Below are 21,206 nucleotides of genomic sequence, written 5' to 3' on the forward strand. Positions count from 1 at the left end.
CACACTGAAATCAAAGACATTGAGGTTGGCAGTTTGGACACACTGATCCCGTTGCCCTTGAGGGTGAACCTGTCTGCTGCAGAGCATGATGGGTTTCAGGAGAAACCCATTTCCTCACCCTGTCCCTCCCGCTCTTCTTCTCTGCAGTGGGAACCTGATCCTACACTCTTTCCCTTTAGACCACACCACAGAACTAAATTGGCCAGAGAAAGGATTTAGAGTGGGAGGGAGTGAGGAAAGAAGGAAGGGAGGGAGAGAGAGAGGGGCCAAACTAATGATGGTGCATTTGAGGTTGTATAAATCGCTGTATGTATTTTTTGCTGCATCATGCCTCAATACGCCTCAAGAAACAGTTAAAAAACTTGTATAAGTTCTGCAACAATGTTATCTGTGCAGAATAGAACCCATCACCCTGCACAATTCATTTGACTCTGTATGGAAGTAGATGTGATGGATAGAAAAGAGTGAGAGAAAGAGAAGGAAAATGAAAGAATTGTGCTGACGATACAAGGCCCGATAGAGTTGAAGTGAAGTAAGTCCAAAGTCCATTTCCATGAAACCACTAATGGTTCTCTGTGAAAAAAGGGTATGCTCTCTGCTCTTACTTGGCTTGAAGTCGGAAATTGCATGCTCTTTAATGCCTGGTGCACATTCTCCACAAACCTTTGCCGCGTGATTGGAAAGTGTTCTCAAGTCCAATCGCACTGACCACCAATAAATGGTATATGGCTTTGGGCTACATGAGTAATTTTATCCTTGCAGAGAGGCTGGTGCGTTTGAATTACACTTTTTTTTGTTTTCTCCTTTCCTCCACTCTATCTGAAAGACTCTGTCTTTACTCAAACTCACCACACTAGATTGCCCTTTTGAAGCAGGGGATTGCAAAGGTGCATATGTATGATCTAAGATTAAAATTCATATTGCATTCACTGAATAAAAAAATATTTTGAAATCTTAAGATACAACCAACTAGAGCTGCAACGATTAATCGATTAGTTGTCAACTATTAAATTAATCGCCAAATATTTTGATAATAGATTAATCGGTTTGAGTAATTTTTTAAGAAAAATAAGTCAAAATTCTCTGATTCCAGCTTCTTAAATGTGAATATTTTCTGGTTTCTTTACTCCTCTATGACAGTAAACTGAATATCTTTGGGTTGTGGACAAAACAAGACTTTTGAGGACATCATCTTGGGCTTTGGGAAACACTGATCGCCATTTTTCACCATTTTCTGACATTTTATAGACCAAACAACTAATTGATTAATCGAGAAAATAATCAACAGATTAATCGACAATGAAAATAATCGTTAGTTGCAGCCTACAACCAACCCTCACCATTCATCACACAGTGCTCCAAGAGGGGGTTTTGGGATAGATGGTAAACTTGACTAGGGATACAGATATGGATACTCCATGGGCCTGTGACTTAAAAGCAATCCTGGTCGCATCACTGCAATATTTATGAATTAGACAGCAGAGCTGCAGTTTAGAAAGCTGAGGTCCAAGTCATCACACACCGCAATGGCTGTATGGTAAAATGCTGATGAAGTAAGTTACTGTTAAAGAAATAAAGAAATGTTTCTTTAAGCTAAGGTTTCTTAAACGTTTTCTTTAATTTCTGTATTAAAAATGTGCTTACTACGTAATTTGTTAAAGAAATATATTTTCGCTCTGAGACTCGGTGTATTGAAATCATGCTGACATTCATGAAGGAGATTACATTGACATATATTGAGCCATGGCATATATGTCCCATGGCCCACATTTTACATTTTAGGCATTTAGTTCATGACCCTAACCAGATACACAATGAGTGAACAGGACAGTAATAATAATGATCATAATACACTTTATTTATGTAGCACCTATCAAAACGCAGTTACAAAGTGCTTTACAAAAAAGAGAGAGAGAAATAAGGAAATAAATAAATTCAGAATTAAATTCATTAATTCCAAAATAATGCCCCAACAGAACTGCAGGATAGGAACTAAAAGATGAAGTGAAAAAATGAAATGGATCAGAAATCACAGATAAAAAAAACAAAACAAAAAAAAACCCAACAGGTTCGTGTAAGCACTGTCTTGACACTGCTGAACCTGACTGAACCTATAACCTTTCCATTAATGGATGGACACTCTTATAGTTTATCCTGCCAGCCATATGCAGTAAACCCAAAAATTCAGAGATAAGCCTGGTCATAAATGTATCGCAGTGTGTGTGTGTGTGTGTGTGTCTTGTGCAGAGTCTTTATGATCAACAGCGAAGAGGTTTCCCACAGAAACCTGGATCTGAAACAGAATGATGCTGTCAGTTCCACTCAGCCTCTGATAAACAGAATGGAGGCAGAGATTAAACTGGTTTCACCGGCATATCGGCAAACATTCTGTGGCCTCGGATTGAATTTGACACCGTAAATGACATGAAGTGCTGAATTTATTAGACTTAATGTCTTCAGGAGCTGTCTCGACATACACATTGCTCATCAAGATGCAGCCAAATGCGATGATGGTTTCGTAGCGCGATGGCCCAGATGTCCCAAAACAAAGCTGTGCATGTATTATGTGTATTGAGTGTAATGTTAGTTATAGATTTGCTTTTTCAGTGCACTCACCTCATATGTGCCACGATACACAAGCATTGATTTCAATGGCTGTAAATTGCCATTTTTCTCAGCAGCTATAACCAACAGTAGTTTTTCCCCTGTGATATTTTTGTTCCAAATCATCCAAATCCGTCTACATTGATTTTGTCCCATTTGCAAATTATAGCTGAAGGCAATATTTCACATCTCCCAACACCTCATGAATTGCTTATTTACCATTACCTGTTTTTCTTGAGCTGAAATAGGCAGACATATTGTCAGCTTTTATATAGGACTGTGATGTAATGTTTAATCCTGTAAATTGTAGCAGATGAGACCAGAAATTATGCAGACAGCCTGTTATACTGCAAAGAACAGATTTAAGAAACGCACGTCTGTGGTGAAATGTTTGATGTGTTGATTTTTAAGTGGTTATATAGAGGCAAAGTTGGAGAGAGAAAGAGAGAGATCAGATCTGATAGTGTGCAGCTGAAAGCACTGTCATCTTTCAACAAGAATAACCTCCTCTTTCATGACCTTTTATGTAACCAAAACTTTTTATCTGATTGAGCATAGTAAAACATTTATCAGTGAAACCACAAGGGTTCCTCTATTTTTCATAACAAACCGTAGACCTTTTATTGTAGAGGGGAAGGATATTTGAGTGATCCTTTTTGGGGAATGATGGAGAGAGTAGTGATGGTGTTTTATTGTGTATATATGTGTGTGTGTGTGTGTGTGTGTGTGTGTGTGTGTGTGTGTGTGTGTACGAGAGAGTGAAATAAGCAGGGGCATGTAAGTGCATTATCATGCACTGAATGTTTTCTGAAGTTTAATTCCAAAATGATATCCATCATGAAAACTGTGACATCTCCTCTTGCAAAATGATTTATCGCACAAAACTAAAGAAATATATATATTTTTAAAGGGTAAAGTTGTTGAGTATTAGTTACTGATGCTTATACAAACTGTCCTCTGTTAGAGATATTGATGTTTGGATGATAATGTTTTTGTTTTGTTTTGTTTTGGGGGGGGTTTCCAAAATGGATAAATGTTTTGGAAATTAACTCTTTTATTTCATAATGATTTGAAATACCTTACCAAACATTAGAATACGAATTTGACTCGGCCCCAGACACAGGACTGGATCCTTACATGGGTCAGGGGAACGAGGTGCTTTGAGGTCTTCCTTCTGCATGCTCAGCATGTACTCTGGACAGGAACAGAGAAAGTCATCTTTATTTATCTTTTCTCTTCCCATTTCCCTCCTCGAGCCCTTTCTTTATCATTAAAAGTGAGAGGAAACCCTTGGTGAAGAATTCAAAGCCAAGCTCATTTTCTCCATTCTGGCCTCAAGAAAGAGAACGAGAGGGAGAGAGAGAGAGAGAGAGACAAGGAAAGGGAGATAAAATGAGGGAAGAAGTAAGTGAGAAATGAAGAAAGAGTGAATGAATGAAAGGAGAGAAGGAGTAAAAGAAAAAGAGGGATAGATAAATGAGAGAGCAGCAGAGAGAGAGAGAGAGAGAGAGAGATGTGTTCCCAGTGCCTGTCTCCAGATATGGGACTGATTCCTGTGCGGCTGCCCCCTTCAACTACCACTGTGTTATTAAATCATTAGCCTGTTTGAAAACCTGTCAGGTTGCTTAGGCGCTGGTGTCTGATTGCTCGTTTGTGGGGATTTTCCATAGACAATTAAAATTTGTGCACGTACACATACACACACACACACAGACACACACATACACAAAGTACACATCCCAGAGATTCATGAATGCAGAGTTGTACACCTGCAGATTCACAAACGTACATGCACACAATTATGCACATTATTACATACATATATCATATACTCACATATTATATATAGTATTTACACTCACGCACGCACATACACACTGTCGTAGATGTACACTCACACACACACACACACACACACTTAGGCCTACACTGCGTTTGCTTATGTTTGCCAAGACAACAGCTTGGGATGTCTAGGCAACCACATCCACAGTGCCAGGCTTTAAAGCTCCAATGATTTTCTTCTAAATAGAGGGGAGGGGGTGAAAGAAATGAGAGAAATAGAGCACATCGGATAAAGAGGAGACGAGACAGTGTGTGGTGTGTGTGTGTGTGTGTCTGTGTTTGAACAAGAGAGTGTTTGTGTATGTGTTTGTGAAAGAGGCAGGAGCAGCAAACCGGTATCTGATTACTAGCAATATGTTGACCTTTTTGTTTAATCTGCTAGGCATTATAGCTGTGCGCTCCCTGCTGCTGTTTGAACACCATGTTCCATCTGATCCATTTCATTCAACAATTATGCAAAAATAAGGCTTTGATATGAGTTGATGTTCAAATAAATCTTAAAATATTGGGTATATTCAAAGTTGTGGTCCCTGAAAAAATCATATTTGCCGAGTTGTTTCTCTTGTTTGCAGTATATATATTTGCTGGTTATCTGTTATATAATTGTTGTAATTTAGTCATCAGTAGCATCTTTACTTCCTTGATTTGATGTATTTCCTGTTGAAACAGGATGTTGGGACGGGACATAACACAGTGAGGGATCATTGAAAAGTCTAAACCAATAGAATATCAGTCATGGAGAGAAAGGCAGTTTTATTTGATCGAAGAGGCGGAGGATTGTTCAAAAATCTGTGATGGTTTTATTAGTTGGAATTTATATTTGCACCTACTGGTGCAGCATGAGGTCACCATTAAAGACACTCTGTTTTCCAGGAAGTAAAGTATTGGGAGTTCATCTCATGGGGACTTTAAATTGTCAAAACTAAGCAACATAATAGAATAAGCATGTGAAGAAAGGAAACAAGTATGAAAAAAGAAAAAAAAATATGATTAAATACATAAAAAGTAAAAAAAAAAAACAGTTCTAGGTTGAGTATTTTGAGTATGCATGAATTAATGGTTATTATAAAGCTGTGTTACAGTACATGTACATGTTTAGCATCAGGTACACATAATTGTTCTCAATGAGCTATTATCCATAAATTGTATACATTTCAAAAACTTTGGCTTTCCTTGGATGTGAATGTCACTTTCTCCATAGCCAAACATTCTTTTTGTTTTGTTTTGTTTTTTGTTCATTTGCTTGTTTCATTGTACATTGATGGAATGAAGGAATGTTTGCCTAAAATGAATCATTTTCTTTTAGTTAGTTAATCAGTTATTCTGTTAGTTAGTTACTTACTTACTTACTTAGTTAGTTACTTAGTTACTTAGTTAGTTACTTAGTTAGTTAGTTATGAGCTGCCTTTAATGAAATTGTCTAGTTACATGCTCAGCAGACCACACTGCCTGTGAGCTTGTTTCACTGTAGTCCAGTGGACTCTCTGGTCATTAGCCTGCCCTCTGCCACAGACAGAAGTCTGTTAGTGAAGGGTCAGCTCTTATTTTCACCTTAGGGGGGAAATACAGGTCCCATCACTTCCCAATTAAAGCATGACACCTAGAAAAGGCCTTTGAACTAACAGTTCTGTGCAAGAACACCTTCTGCTAATACGGCCGTTACCTAACTCTCCCTCCTCCTCACCTCCACTCTACCGCTCTCTCTACTGCTCTCTCTCTTTGTCTCTCTCTCTATAGCTCTCTCTGCACCTCACCTCACTCTACTGTATGTCTTTGAGCAAAGTAAAATGGGTTGTTTTTTGCTCTATTCTGCACTTTCTTGCTCTTTCTCTGTCTCTCTCCATCTCCTTCACTCTCTCTCTCTCTCTCTCTCTCTCTCTCTCTCTCTCTCTCTCTCTCTCTCTCTCTTGCTCATACCCTCTCTCACACACACATATACATTTTTGTTCATACATAAAGAGAGAAAGAACTTTTGCTGCAGGGAGAACAGCAATTACTCCAGAAACAATCTATTTTTCTTCATTTCTTCAAGGGACATGAAAGAAAGTTAGTCTTGGTTCTGCAGTTCCAGGTGACCCTTCATAATTGTACTTGTGTGTGTGTGTGTGTGTGTGTGTGTGTGTGTGTGTGTGTGTGTGTGTGTGTCATGTTTTGCACAAGGACCAACAACAGCTTGAAGTGCTTAGAAGTGTTTAGAAATAGAAAAGTCACGCCCCCTTTCTTGATGTGCCTGAAAGGTACTTTAATTTAACTCAATACTTATGATATTCTCCACATACTTAAAACTGAAGTGGTGTTAGGCTACAGTCTTGCAGTCATAAATCCAGCCGTTTTAAAAATGTATAACTGCTTATAATCCTTGTGGAATGGAAAAAAAAATTATCATTTGCAGTAACTTGCTATTGCCATAAAGGCAAATGAAACTGAATTTATCCTCTGGCGTAGGATTGCTCATTTAATCTTTGTGAACATGGGCAATCCTGTCCACATGCTTAAAACCACCGAACCAAGATTTGAATCTGTGATATAATTTAACATCAGTTGTTTTTTTGTTTTTGTCTAATTCTTGAATGCTTGACTTTTTGTCTTTCTTGAATTTTAGTTCCACCTTTCAATGGAGCAAATATTTTGTGTTTCTCTAGGAAAGCGTTTAGGAAATGTTTAAAGTTGCAGTACTGATTTGCTTGACCTGATTGATTGTGGCCTACATATTCTTAGGTTTTTGTTTTTTTGTTTTTTATTTTTTTTATGTTAAAGTTATGAAAAGTTGTGCTAACATTTTATGCCATTGCTACACCACTGATCTATGCCCTCTTCTATCTGATTGGCCAATGACCAGCAGCCAGCCACAAAAGTTTGACATGGTCAATCAGTCTCCCATTGACGTACATAGAGACATCAACTTGACACTTCCCGGTGTGTAAGGGCCTGTAGTCTTACACTTCTTGTCCACAAATTTCCAACCTTTCCATTAATCTCAACAACCAAAGGCTAATAGGATGGCTGACCCTCTGTCTTAAAATGACCTAGGCAGCATTTCAGAGACCAAATTGTACCAACAATCATAGCTAAAGGGATGGCTGACCCTGCTGGCTTGAAATGGTCCACTCAGCATTTTATAAACCAAACTGAGTCAGCAATAGACTAAATTGTATCATTAAAAATAATTATACCGTGACATTAGGACGATGTATAACTAGCCACTTCTGTTGTTTTAGCTAAGTTAAGACTCCTAACTTGGTGATGAAATGGATTTCCATACTTTGGATGCCAAATGGTTCTTTATTTCAGCCAGAGCCAAAAGCTGCTCTTTGGCTGCTTCAGAAGCTGCCATTTTGGTTTGAAGTAAGCCCTGACCACAATTCCCTAACCGCCGCTGACTAAACTAGTATTGGAGATGTTGTCAAAACACAGTGGGTTTTGGGGGGTTTATTTGGATCCCGGCCCACTACCCAAGTTAAATAACATTTTGTCCCTTGGCCCTCCATGTCAAAAATGGGGGCACCACTCCGTCTATGCCACACACACACACACTTAAATGACATGCCTTCCCCAGTGCTAGTGTGCTGTTCTTCAAAAGTGGCAGGTGTTTGTGTGTGTGTGTATGTAGTGTGTAACGTATCAGGGGTGTGTTTGCAGCACAGAGCTGAATGGAGAGTAGAACTGAACCCAAACCTGAGTTGTATCTGGGTGAGAAGGATGGACAGATGTATTAAGTACACTACTTGCCATAGAGGGAAGAGGGGGAAGGTGGTGAGAAAGAGGGAGAATGAAAGGGTTTGAAGGAAGAAAACAATCTGAAAATAGAGAGGGGAAAGTGTGTGTACATGTGAGAAAAAGAGAGAGGGGAAGGAGGAAATATGCCTTTTTTTAAATGCTTTCATACTCCGGATTACAGGAATTCATCCCTTCCCGTTTTTCCTCTAATTCTTCCAAGAGTTCACCTTCTATTTCTATGCCTTTATCCTTTCTTCACACACCACTGGATTCGACCAATCCTGTCTCATTTCTACCTAAGTGTGTTCTTCTCTGCATTGTGACAGACTCGGTTATAGGCTGTTGAGTTCATGGATTGCAGGATTAAAATGCTAGTCATGGCCAGGGATGATGACAGCAGAAGGCCAGGAAGACAAATAGACCCTCCTGTAGTTATGGCCTTTTGTGATTAACCAATCAAATCTCGGCTGCTAGGCAAGATAAGGAACAATCCGGTTATGGCGTTGCCAATCATGTGATCCTGACAAATAAAATTTAGAAGAAAACAAGAATACTGTAGAATCTAAGTAGTACAATTAAACAAAAAAAGGAAAATCTGCTGTATTCCTTGGTGGGTTTGATTTCACCTTTAAAGTGTTTTCAATTTTTATATATATATATATTTATTTTTTTCTTTTATAATTACAACCTTTGTGAGCTCCCTCGCCTCCTCTCTGCCCACTCAGCATATTCAAACTCACATGTACAACCGGACAGGGCAGACGAGACGTTTTAGGAGAATATACGATCGGCAGAGTGGAGAGGAATGATTTGTCTGGGTGTTTTAGTGCAGAAGCTTTAAACCTTCCTGACTCATATCTCTGCCTCCACAGTACATAACTCCAAACACACACACACACACAAGCACATACACACACACTCCGCCACACTTCCACACACCCATACACTTCATAAACTCTTCATGCACATGCACCTGTTCACACACTCACACACACTTGCACTTCCACACACACACACACACACACACACACACACACACACACAACATCCAAACTCCATTTGCAAAAGACAGGGCCTATTATTATATTTTGCTTAGGCTCTGTAAATGTTCGCTTTAAAGAGCAGAGGTGCAGATAGTGAAATGGTAGCATGTGTTCATAGAGAATAAAGTGGAGTGAGGTGTATTGAACTATAAAAGAGGACATGTTAATAACTATTCCATTTCTTTTTTTCATGATGAGTCTTTTCGTTTTTAGTGATCCATGTTGAAGAAAAGTAGTAGGGGCAAGGTTCATTTCTAAATGTCAGCCCGACATAGGAAAAATGCTTTTGCATACTTAGATCCGTGTAAATTTTATTTGTTAAAGGTCCCATAATCTACACTTTCCAGTGTTTTATTTTATGTATTGAGGTCCATTCAAAGCGGTTTGTGTGGTGTCATGTACCAAAAACACTCTCAATCCATTTTTACATTTTTATTTTCCAGCATCTCTCTGAGCCTTGCCAACAAAAGGCTGTTTCTGTGCCTTTAAGGCTCATTAATATTAACAACCCCTCTGTTCTAATTGGCTAACCGTTTCATGCGTGAAATGTGAGACACCGCAGCCCGGTGGCTAAAGGTAGGGAAAACTCTCCAGTAAATAAACAATGGCAACCGGTCAACCGCTTTGAAAAAAACACTTTGTTAATCTATTATTTCTTACAAAAATGATAATGAGTGAACCTCTGTGACTCCACAAAGTTATGGAAGTTTAGTTGGCGACCGTGCGTTTTGATACTTTCACCATGTTTAGATAGCACATCCAACTCCTGGAAATCCTGCTTTCCGCAATATGGGACCATTAAGTACAGTGTTTAACAGGAGATGCACACAAGCTGCCTTGCTGAATCAGGGTGAAATAATAATGAATAAATTAAAAGATGAATAAAGATGTGGTCTCCTAAATTTATATCATTGAGTCTCCACATTCTTAGTACAGTGTTCACCTAGTGTTCCTGTACAGAGAAAACTGGTGTTGTTTGGACAAACGGCAACAGCGCCACAATAATAGAACGGCATTTATCCACCTGGTTCATTATAATGAGGTCAGTGAGTATGAATGACACTAAGGCTGTGGTTCTTAACCTTTTTGGTGCTGTGACACCCTTTGGCAAAACATCAAAAATCCAAGGCAAACCAATTTGTTGTTTCTTTGAACTTGTCACACCTTGGCTTATATACGAGCTTACAGGGGGGCGGCAAACACAGAGTAGCCCAGAGGTTCAAAAACCAGAGCTGTGACCATTTCTGAAGAGCTGCTGTTGAGCTGTCCCTGGGCAAGACACTTAACCACAGCCTGCTAGAGTGGAGCTGCAGCAGTGGAAGGTAGTGGCTGTACTGAGCAGCTCCCAGGTATGCATGTGTGTAACTGTTGGGATCAAAGCAGGATGTAAAAACTTCCCTTGATAAATAAAAATTAGTCCTGCAAAAATGTCTCTTCATCCTTTAATACAATCCGCTTGACGCTCCTTATAGTGATGTTGAACTTTGGTAGTACCTTGGGTTGTGTAGCTTCCTGGCCATGATGTAACCCCAAAATCGTCGATACTCTGTTATCTGTTGCTCTGGTGCTCCGTGAGAGGGGATTGGAAAATTGTTTTTTCTCTCTCCATTCACTGCCAATGTGTAGTGAAACAGGTCTCAAAATCACATTTCTAGCACATAAACGAATGTGACAAAGCAGATTCTGACAATATCTTTAAAAAAAAAGCTAGTCATTCAGCTGAATTGTTTTCAAGTGAATCTCTTTCTTTATATTTATTAGCCTTTCAGTATGAACAGGTGTAACACCGAAATCCGATCAGAGGAAACTTATGCCGATGGAACGGAGAAAGTAGTACGTTTACCAATAATTGTAGATGGGTGAAAGAAGTGGGAGACAGGACTTTGACAAAGCAGATTCTGCCAATATATAAAAAACGAGTCTCTCACTGTTTTTTGCCCAATTCCAATTCTCCAATTGCCTCTACTGGAGCCCCAGAGCAACAGATAACAGAGAATCGCCAATTTTGGGATTATATCATTGCCAGGAAGCTACACAAGCTAAAGGTCTATTCATTGACCTTTGTTCCCTCTATGCTTAACTCTTTTCCGTTTCTGTTATCCCATGCTTCTAGCCATCAAAAGGTATTCATGTCTCTCCCTCTCTGTCAAATTATGTTCCTACATCACACATAATGATAGCATTTTCCTATTCCTCCTTCTTTCTCTCTCACACCTGATATTCATCTCTCAATCACTCTTCCTCTCATTTTTTGTACATTACCCAGAGAAAGTGTAATGTGCTTTCCTTCTCTCATTTGATTTTTCTTCTTGTCTTTGTCATGCTCAGTTTACTCCATTCTGTGATGTGTCCCTATAAGTTGTCCTCTTTACCTTTATCTATTGCTTACCTTTATCTTTTTTATTTAACCCTCTGTCTTTTCATTAATCCTGGCATGATTTGTCATTGTTCTCTTTCTCTCCTCCCTCGTTTTTTTCATCATCATTGTACGTCATCTTGTCTCTTTCTTGTTCTTTATTTCACCCATGCTGTGGATGCCCTTCTCTCCTTCACAGGCCATCACACGCCTTTATTTTTGGCATCATCCAGCTCACCCGAGAGGAGACACATTTTCCTTATTGCCCTGGTATTACAGGATTCAGGCAATTGGCGGCTCCCTACACCAATCACATAACCCCCTGCCTCAGGATGGCCCTCCTGCTCTCTGAGCATCTGTCGTCAGGAGTCTGTTTTTGGCACAAGAACACACACACACACATATACAGTCTCTGGGGCAAGGCACATGTACTGGCATAGATACAGACACAGATACACATAAAAACAAAAAAAGGCTGTCACACATACACAGAAACAGGCACATGCACACTTACTCATACAGCAGATCACAGGTTGCATACACACACACACTCATACTGACCTCCTAGTGCATCTCCCCCTTGATGTCTCTCTGCTGCATGTGACAGATTGCCTTGTGATATTTATTTTATTCCTGTACTTGACAGTCTCTCTGAACTCAGCTGCGGCTGCTCTTTAGTCATCTCTCCAGTTAATATATTTGCCAGTAGTGAGAACATTGCTGCCGATGCAAAGTGTGGTGCAGTCTGTCTCTCTCATGGAACACAATTTATCTCACCGCCAGCCTGTTCCTGCAAGTACAAAGTCGATGTTTGTACTTGAACAAGAGAGTTGGAAGATGAAGTGACGAGAAAGGGTGTGATGCAGCAAAGTGTAGGCTTGATCAATCATTTTATTTATAGTTTTTATCTATCTATCTATCTATCTATCTATCTAACTATCTAACTATCTATCTAACTATCTGTGTGTGCCTCTCCATCCAATTGTTTATTTACTTTGCATTACACTGACTTTTTCAGTGCAATTTTCTTCAGGTTTTTTCAGGGGTTTTTTCAGTGTCCATCTTTCTCTCTCCCTCTACTTCAGTCTCTCGTTTTCGCTGCTAATGTCTATAATTTGTCTATGACTCAGCACCGGCCACCGCCATAGGGGGTGGTCTGGTGAGTTTCTGATGTACAGTACAGTAGTGCGTACACACACTTGCACGCACGCACACACGCACACACATTTAGACATTCCCACAGGCTCCCAGACTCACACAAAGGTCACTTATCACTACTTGACATGGCTGTCCTGGAGCCGCATATCAAACACACAGGCACACACACACACACACACACACACACATTCTCGCCTGTAGAAGAGTGATATAGACCTGAACAAAGCTATGGAACCCCCCCGACTTAAAGGTTCATTACTTAAAGGTTAATGAGGCCCTCAAAGCTTCGGCCGACTTCCGTCGCTGCGTTTTAATTACCATTTACGAGAATGGAGAACAGCATTGTGAGCATTTTAAGGAGACAAAACAGAGGTTTTAGGGTGCAAGGGCAGAGAGAAAGAAGCGGAGGAAAAGAGGTTTAAAGTTTCTGTCTCCTGTGCCTGAACCCCAAACAGAAACACTATCGCACCCCATGGAGTCTGCGACTTTGAGCGAGGAAGGGCGAACAGATGCGAGAGAAGCATAAAGAGGAGAAGAAGGGAAAAGAGGGACAGAGGGAAAGTCAAGGAAGAGAGAGAGAGAGAGTTGATTTTTGAAAAGCCTCTATTGTACGCTTAAATAAGTATGTTTACATCTTGCATTTTATGGTAATTAATTAATCTAATGCAATACATCCACAAAAATACATAACCAAGAGAGAGACGTAGAGACAGAGTGGAAGGAGAGATTGGGCTGTAAGTGCAGTAGAAGACACACACTTTCTGATCTCTGTCTTCGAAAAGGAAAACTCTTAGAATTTCACTAGCTGATTGACAGCTTTTGCTTGAAGACTTGAGAATAATTGACATTTGGACTAAAGTCATTACTCGAGTCCTGGTATATGTGGGTAGATAGGAAAGAATATGGCACATGGAGAAAGATAAATGTATAATCAGGAGATGGCTGACATTCACATTTTTCTTATCATTTACAGTGTCCCACTGTCAATTTTACCAGAGGGAAATGCACTCTTTCTCGCTTGATTATTCTCTCTGCAGTGTGTGTGTGTGTGTGTGTGTGTGTGTGTGTGTGTGTGTGTGTGTGTTTATACAAATAAGAATGCCTAGAGCAGTGAGCAGCACTTCCGGTAAAAGACAGCTTTCATCTCCACTGGCCATGAAATCAGTTGAGAGGACTCAATGCTTTCCATCCTCTCTTTCTCCCTTTTCGTAGTCTGTCTCTCAATCTCTTTTTTTTTTCTCTTCATCCCTCACTCCCTCGTCCTTTCTGTTACTGTCTCTCCCTCTGTGGCCTCACTCTGACTTCTGGATTAGGGGAGTCTCTGTTGGGAAGAGAGGAAGGAGGGAAGAGAGAAGAAATGGATGAATAGTATGGATATGAAGATATGGGGGCTACATAGAGGGTTGAAAAGGGGATAGAATGCAAAACAAGGCGGGACTCATCCATTGCCTGGTTTATTAAACTCTGAACTTGGTGATAATTGGTTTGCATTCACAGTTCAGTCATGTAACCTTTTTCCTAAGAGTTGGACTGGACTGTGGTTTCATGAGCCAAGGTACCAAGGAAACAATAAGAAGTTCTCAAAGATGTACACTTTTCCTCAGGATCAAAAGCTTTATTTATCCAGCGATGGTTTGTTGAGCACCTGGGAGCTGCCCATTGAAATGAATCTTCTACTGTTGTCCAGGTAGCATCTCCACTGTAGCTGCTGTGGTGAAATGTCTTACCCATTTTCACAGCTAAACTAGGGTTTTGAAATTAACCTAACCTTGCTGTCACAAAGCCATTTCTCTATCCTTACATTTACTGTTGTGTCCTTAGTTAGAGACTAATGGTTGACAATTGCTAATGGCTCATAACAAATGTTGACTGAACTTCCCAAGATCAGCAAGAAGCAGAGGGCTTTCATATGCCAAACCTTTTATTTATAAGTCATGATTCTCAACATGCCTTTTTCTTTTGATTGTTCTCAAATGCCCTGTTTCATAAAAATTTGGGTCAGTTAGTCACACAGCGCTGTTAAGATATTATCTATCTAATACCATCCCTACCGTGAAGCATGGTGGTGAGAGCAGCTCCATGCTGTGAGAGGGCTTTTAAGTGGCAGGAACTGGGAGACTTCAGACCTCAGACTTCACAGGAAGACGGTAAAGATAGAGAGAATAATGAATGGAGACAAATACAGGTAAATTCTTGAGGAGAGCCTGCTTCAGAGTGCCAAAGACCTTAGATTGGGAAGACAATAACACCAAGCATACAACCAAATCAGCACTTGATGTGAAAGTCATTAAGTGGCCCAGCCAAAGCCCAGACTTGAATCCCACTGGAAATCTGACTTGAAGATAGCTTCTCTCCATATCAACATGACCAAGCTTGAGCAAATCTGCAAGGAAGAATGAGAGGAAATCCCCAAATCCTGATGTGCCAAATTGACATATCCAAGAAGACCTGAAGCTGTAATTGGTGCTTCTACAAAACATTGGCCCAGGAGGTTGAATACTTATTTAAATGAAATATTTCTGTATTTCAGTTTTACAAAAGGGGATTTTTTTTGTGTATATTGTTATGCAATGTTATATAAATCTCAGTCTAATCCATTTTTAAATCAGGCCAAAGCGCCACAAAATGCGGAAAATGTCAAGAGGGTTGAATAGTTTCTGAAGGCACCGTATGTGCACTGGTTTTGCATGTATAATTTTGTGACCTACTAATGGTCTAAGTATAGCAACTTAATTGTGGTGTCTAGCGGAGGTGGGCAGGGATCAAGCAGGGGCAAAATGACAGCTGCACACTGAGACCTCAGGAGGAGAGCAGAAAGAACCAGGGATGAAGCTGAGAAGAGGGTACAGGGGGAGGGAAAGGTTGTGATAAAAATGCAGGGGCAGTGCTTTCAAATGAGGGCAGAGAGAAGAAGTGATTAAGAAGTGAGAAAGGAGGAAAGCAGTGGAGGAGAAGAGACGGGGGTCCAGGCATCAGTTGGCAGGTGGAGAAGGAAAGGAGGAGGAGGGGGCCAGCTCAGGTGGAAGTAAGTGAGTTTGAAGGAGAAAAGTGGTAGCGGTGAGGAGTAGGTGGGAGAGGAGTTGATGGCTGCACACTGAGATCTCAGGAGAACAGATAGAATGGAGGATAGAGGAGAGGAGAGGAGAAGAGGTGGGAAGTTGGGGTTCAGGTGTGTGACAGCAGGTGGGCAGTGTTCATGGTTAAGGCAAACTGATGGTGGATTCAAATTTTGTGATTTTCTGCTCTATGGATCTCATTTTGTCATCCTGTGTGGCGAACCACACCTGTCTGTTTGCCTAAGCAGCTTAAAACAAGCACTAAAAAATACTTGAAAGTATCATTTAATCCAAATCTGACAAAGGTACAGCCCAGGCACAGTCCATTCTGTAAAACTTAACATCACAGTTTTGTTCCCCGCACCAGCCAGTGTGTCCATCACCAGCCATGTCTCTTGTCAAAGTGTCCTTTCGCACGACACCGAGCCATTACCCGCTCACAAGCTGTAAGTCGCTCTGGCTAAGGGTGTCAGCTAAATGCCTATGGTGTCGATGTGAAATGAGGGTGCAAAAGAGCAGATGGAGGCAGAGGAAAGGAAGGCTGACAGAGAGGAAGTAGAGGAGGAAGTGGCAAAGGTGCAGCTGCTGACAACAGGAGAAAAATTAATACTGAACACAGAAGGAAAGGGTGGAAAAGGAACTGAAAGGGGATATAGGGAAAGAACTAAACATTGGATTATGAAGACAGAGGATGAGAGGAGGAAAAAGGAGAAAAGAAATGAGAATTGATAGAGAGAGGTGAGTAGAAAAGGTCGAGCAGAGAGGTGTCAAGGGTGCGGCTAATGACGTGACAGAAAGACAAACTAAACAATGAACTCTTGAGAAGGAGAAGAGGCCAGAGGGGAGGGTGCAAACGAAAAGCTAGAGGCAGAAGAAAGGAGGAAAAGGGGTGAAGGAGAGGACGAGGTGACATGGGTCAGTGTTGCCTCTAAGCCAGCAGAACCAGTGTTCCCTCTAAGTGCAAATGAAAAGATAGAGGCAGACGAAATGAGAAAAGGGGGTGGAGGAGAGCAGGAGGTGGTATGGGTAGAGCTGATGAAATGCCCTGAAGAAAAACTTAACAATGATCTCTCAGGAAGAAGAGGAGAGAAGAAGGGAAGGGAGGAGGAAGGGTGGGAAAGGTATGCTGCAAAGAAGTAGTGAGATGTTTATCTTTTATCTAGAATTGTAAAAATTATTTCAAGAATTCTTACTCATTGGCAGATAATTGTGTTGGTTTCAAGCCTCATGAAACAAGAAATGTCTTGAACCGATAACTATTTTTTTTTTATTTGTTTCAAATAAATCAATTACATTGTCATTGTACTAAAGACAAAAGCAAACGTTATTTATATAGCACATTTCATACACAAAAAAAGGTAAAATGACATTAAAAAGGAAGAAAGAAAGAGAAAGAAAGAAAAGGTAAGTAAGGATAATAATAAAACATAAATAAACTAAATAAATAAATAATAACAGCTGTTACATCTCCATACAGATTTAGCAAATCACTAAGCACTAATAACATTTCTTGAAACCAGCAGACTGGCCAGCCAGGACAGTAAGATCATTTCACTTATAACATGTTAAACTAGACTCAGTAAGTTGGAATATAAAACTTTATCAGTTGTTAAGCTTGTCATCTTCCTTTTTTTATTTTTTTTTTTTATTTATTTATTTATTTTCCGGTGTGCAGATTTGAAGTTCCAGCTATGCAATAACTTGACAGCTAGCACACTGTGTCCCCAGTAAAGTTGAAATGTGGCAGAGGGAGAGAGGGAGTGACAGGAGGAGAGGTGGTATGGAGGTGGAAGAAAGGGGGATTGAAGGAGAAGACAAGAAGAGGAGGAGGAGGGAGGAGGGAGATGGAAGATATTGGTGTTGATAGGTTGGCGACAGCATGCTGTGTGGTTAAGGCAAAGAGAGAGAGAGAGGAGAGAAGGGAACGAGAAAAGCAGGAGGAAAAGTAGAGAAGTGTGAGACTGGTTTCTCAGAGTAGATCACTGCTAGACGGATATTAAAAAAGGGGAGAATGAATCTAGCTAATAAATGGACGAGTGGAGAGAGAGAAGAGAGGAAAGTCTGAGTGGAAGAAAATGGAAAAAATGAAGCTGCAAAGTCAAAATGTACAAAGTGAACAGAAGTGATGAAAAGTCCATAAGAACAGTGAGGAGTGAGTAAGTGTGAAAAAGGGGTATGATGTGGCGATGACATCTTCAAGTGATAGTGTTGCCATAGGGACCCTAACGTGTAAGCTCCCAGGTCCCATAATGCACTGGGACTATAGACACACTCACACATAGAGGTGTCGCTAATAGGACACTTAGCTGTTAATAATATTCCAGGTAATTGCAGGGAAGAGAAAGGTAGGAGTTCTTACCATTTTCAAGCCTGATGTCACTGGCAATAGCCGAATATGTAAAGGTTCATATGGCTTAAGTCATGACAGTTTAACAAAACGATGGAGGACTGCAGAGGTAACACGGCTGTCGCTGGAAACCACAGCATCCAAACTCTGCCCAAAGTAAATTGTTTTTGTCTCTTTCCTTCCAGCCGACCAGCGAGGAAGACCTCTGCCCCATCTGCTACGCTCACTCCATCTCTGCCATCTTCAAGCCCTGCTCCCACAAGTCCTGCAAGTGAGTCAACACACGCACACACACACGCTCGCACATACGTACATCCACCAGCAAAGAGAACATACAAATGCAACACATACGCACACACATAATTTCTTCCACCTTACACACATAATTCGTACCGCCCCAGTCAGAGAATTTAACCTGGAAAATATGGAAAGGAAAGTGTTCGCTTTTTAATTCACTGTCAGTTATTTAGGTTCATATGGCTGTTGCCGCAATCAAACCTTTCATCTTTCATTTGCACAAAAGTAGTAGTTTTGGTAAATATTATGGTGTCATTTTGCTATATTGATTGATTGATAGATTGATTAATTGATTTGATTTATTTGTCATGTTAGGTGCCCATCCCATATGGGCTTGCATGTACTACAGTGCATCACATACATACGTCCAACATGGCGACCCATACAGTCAACAAACCAAGTTCTGTATCCATATGATTACAATATTTACACAAACTTAAGTGTACAAAATACTTTGTCTTCTTTTCCATGCTCTCTCTAGAAATTTAGCCAAAATAAAAACGTCTTCTTTGAAAAGCCATTTTAACATATTATCTTCACAGGATCAGAACAAATCAGAATTTTTCTCTTGCATTTTTTCAAATAAAGAATTCCTGAGGTCCCTATACCTTGTACAAAATGAAATTCATCCCCAATAAACGTTGTTCCTCAGATACAACTTTGAAGACGCTCTAAGTTGTTCATTAGTAGTATCAAAGCCCTTGACAAGGTTTTCATTGGGAATCTGTTCGCTTTTGCTTTGTTAATTCAAGCTTTTACAATACAGTACAATTCTTTATTCATCCCAGTAAGGAATTCTCTTTTCACAACTCCCCCCCCTCCACAGGGAGGTCAGAGGTCGGGGTCGGATACAGAACAGTGTCATAGAAGCTGGTAGGGATTCAGTGAAATTGCTCAAGGACACTTCAGCAGGACAGATGCTGCCTGTCACGGGGGCTTCAACACGAGTCCTCAGATCGAAGGACAGCCTCCCTACTCACTACGCCACTCTGGTGCACGTGTTGTGAAATGGATGATGATGTCTAATCAGTCAGCTTGCCTGGCTGAAGGATTCCTGCTGAGATGGCACCTCTAAGCATCCAGAGAGCAGATTTGTTTGATGACTTAGTATCGAGAATCAGCACTGTACAATTTTTTTATTTTATTTTTTTCTATTTGCTTCACAAACAAAGTCATAGAGACATACTTTTGTACAGAATATGAGGACGAACAACGTAACAAACCATATAAAATTGACAGACAATGACTTACAGAGAGTGACAGACAAAAAGATCAGATAACAGGTAACCAAAATTGAGGGAAGAGAGGAAAAAAGAAGGAAAGTTGATTAATTAAAAAAAAAAAAAGTAAAACTTTTTAGTATTGATTTTAAGCTAGCAAAATGTATAGAAAGATAATGAAAAATATCTTATTTCCACAAATTTCTCTGTATATTGAGGAAAATGCATTGTTTGTGGTGTGATTTCCTCTAGAAACGTAACATGTAACAAAGAAACTGATTTATTATAAAATATGCTTAAATGAGCGGGGGGGGGGTTGTTTTTGAAGCAGTAGCTGGTTATGTTTTTATTGTCGAAGGATTTCCTATCACACATTATACATCATCACGCACTCCCTGAACGCTGCTACCTTGAGCCTCAGAGCGCCGTGCTCCATTCCCCCGGTGGCCTCATCGATCCAAACGACAGACTGACAGACGGCTGGATGGATGGATGGATGCATGGCTGTAGGAATCCTTGAGTTTCTTCGTCAAAAGAAAGAAGAGAAGAAGAAAAGTCCTTGAAAAAAACACACATCTCATAGTTTAATACAGTAAATTAAAGCATTTTTTACTGTTTATAAATATTTGTATCTGTGTGTGTGTATGTGTGTGTGCGTGTATATGCATGCGTGTGAGCGTATGTGTGTGCGTATGTGTGTGTTATCGTATGAGTCAGCTGTTTGATATTGCTGATCGTGGCCAAAACCTTTCCAGCGCTGCGGGAATAGACCTTGGTCAAATTCATATTTCAATACATATTTCATGTTATCCCTGAGGTGCGCTTGATTTAGCTTAGCTGACGCGCCAACTCAGCAGTTGTATGGATTATTCTGGTGCTGATTGAAAGCCTGTCATGTGGTCTGAGTAAACCACACTGACCTGAGCTCGTTCTAATCACATCCGTAGTCCTCCTCGCTTTCCCCCCCCCCCCCCCGGTCTATAATTTCTCTCTCCCTTCTCTCCTTCTCCCGAACTTACTCTGTCTTACTCTGTCACTCATTGCTTCCCTTTTCCTGTCCTTTGTCTCTCCGCATTTTTCCCTTTCTCATCCTCCCTTCCTCCTTTCGTCCCTCTCTCACAGCCCCCTATCCCTTCCTTCCTCACTCCATTGGACAGCAGGGTGGCCTAGTGGTTGAAGAAGTTCCTGTCCTGTAGCTGACCCTGACCTCTGACCTTCCTAGATGGGGGGAAGCGAACAGATCAATAAAGAATCACATGATTATATTATTATTATTATTATTATTTATCCCTCTCCTTCCTCTCCCCACAGAGCCTGTATCAACCAGCATCTGATGAACAACAAGGACTGTTTCTTCTGCAAGGCCACCATCACCGGGGTCGAGGACTACAGCAAGCCGGCCGGCTCCTAACACACTACTACGGGACAAACACACACACACACACACACACACACACACACACACTACCCAACCACACACCTATAACATGCATACATCTCAAAACTATCATACACAGAACTCACATGTACAGGCACATACTTTGACACACACACACATATAGTAAA

General features: G+C 40.5%; 1 protein-coding gene across 1 annotated transcript in view; it reads left to right on the plus strand.

Moving 5' to 3' along the window:
* The window catches only part of LOC139658436 (E3 ubiquitin-protein ligase RNF123-like), a gene marked incomplete at its 5' end in the record, with an annotated part of 37,073 nt that extends 15,976 nt beyond the window's left edge, over positions 1 to 21,097 (plus strand). Inside the window, 2 exons of the mRNA XM_071536568.1 lie at positions 18,309 to 18,394; positions 20,952 to 21,097. Coding sequence (XP_071392669.1) covers positions 18,309 to 18,394; positions 20,952 to 21,051 — 186 coding nt within the window. The remainder of the gene's footprint in view (positions 1 to 18,308; positions 18,395 to 20,951) is intronic.
* Positions 21,098 to 21,206: the final 109 nt, after the last annotated feature.

The sequence above is a fragment of the Centroberyx affinis genome, unplaced genomic scaffold (assembly GCF_046629955.1).
Source record: "Centroberyx affinis isolate AG114_WGS23_722 - 3 ecotype Tasmania unplaced genomic scaffold, CSIRO-AGI_Caff_v1 ptg002904l_1, whole genome shotgun sequence".
Taxonomy (NCBI): Eukaryota; Metazoa; Chordata; class Actinopteri; order Beryciformes; family Berycidae; genus Centroberyx; species Centroberyx affinis.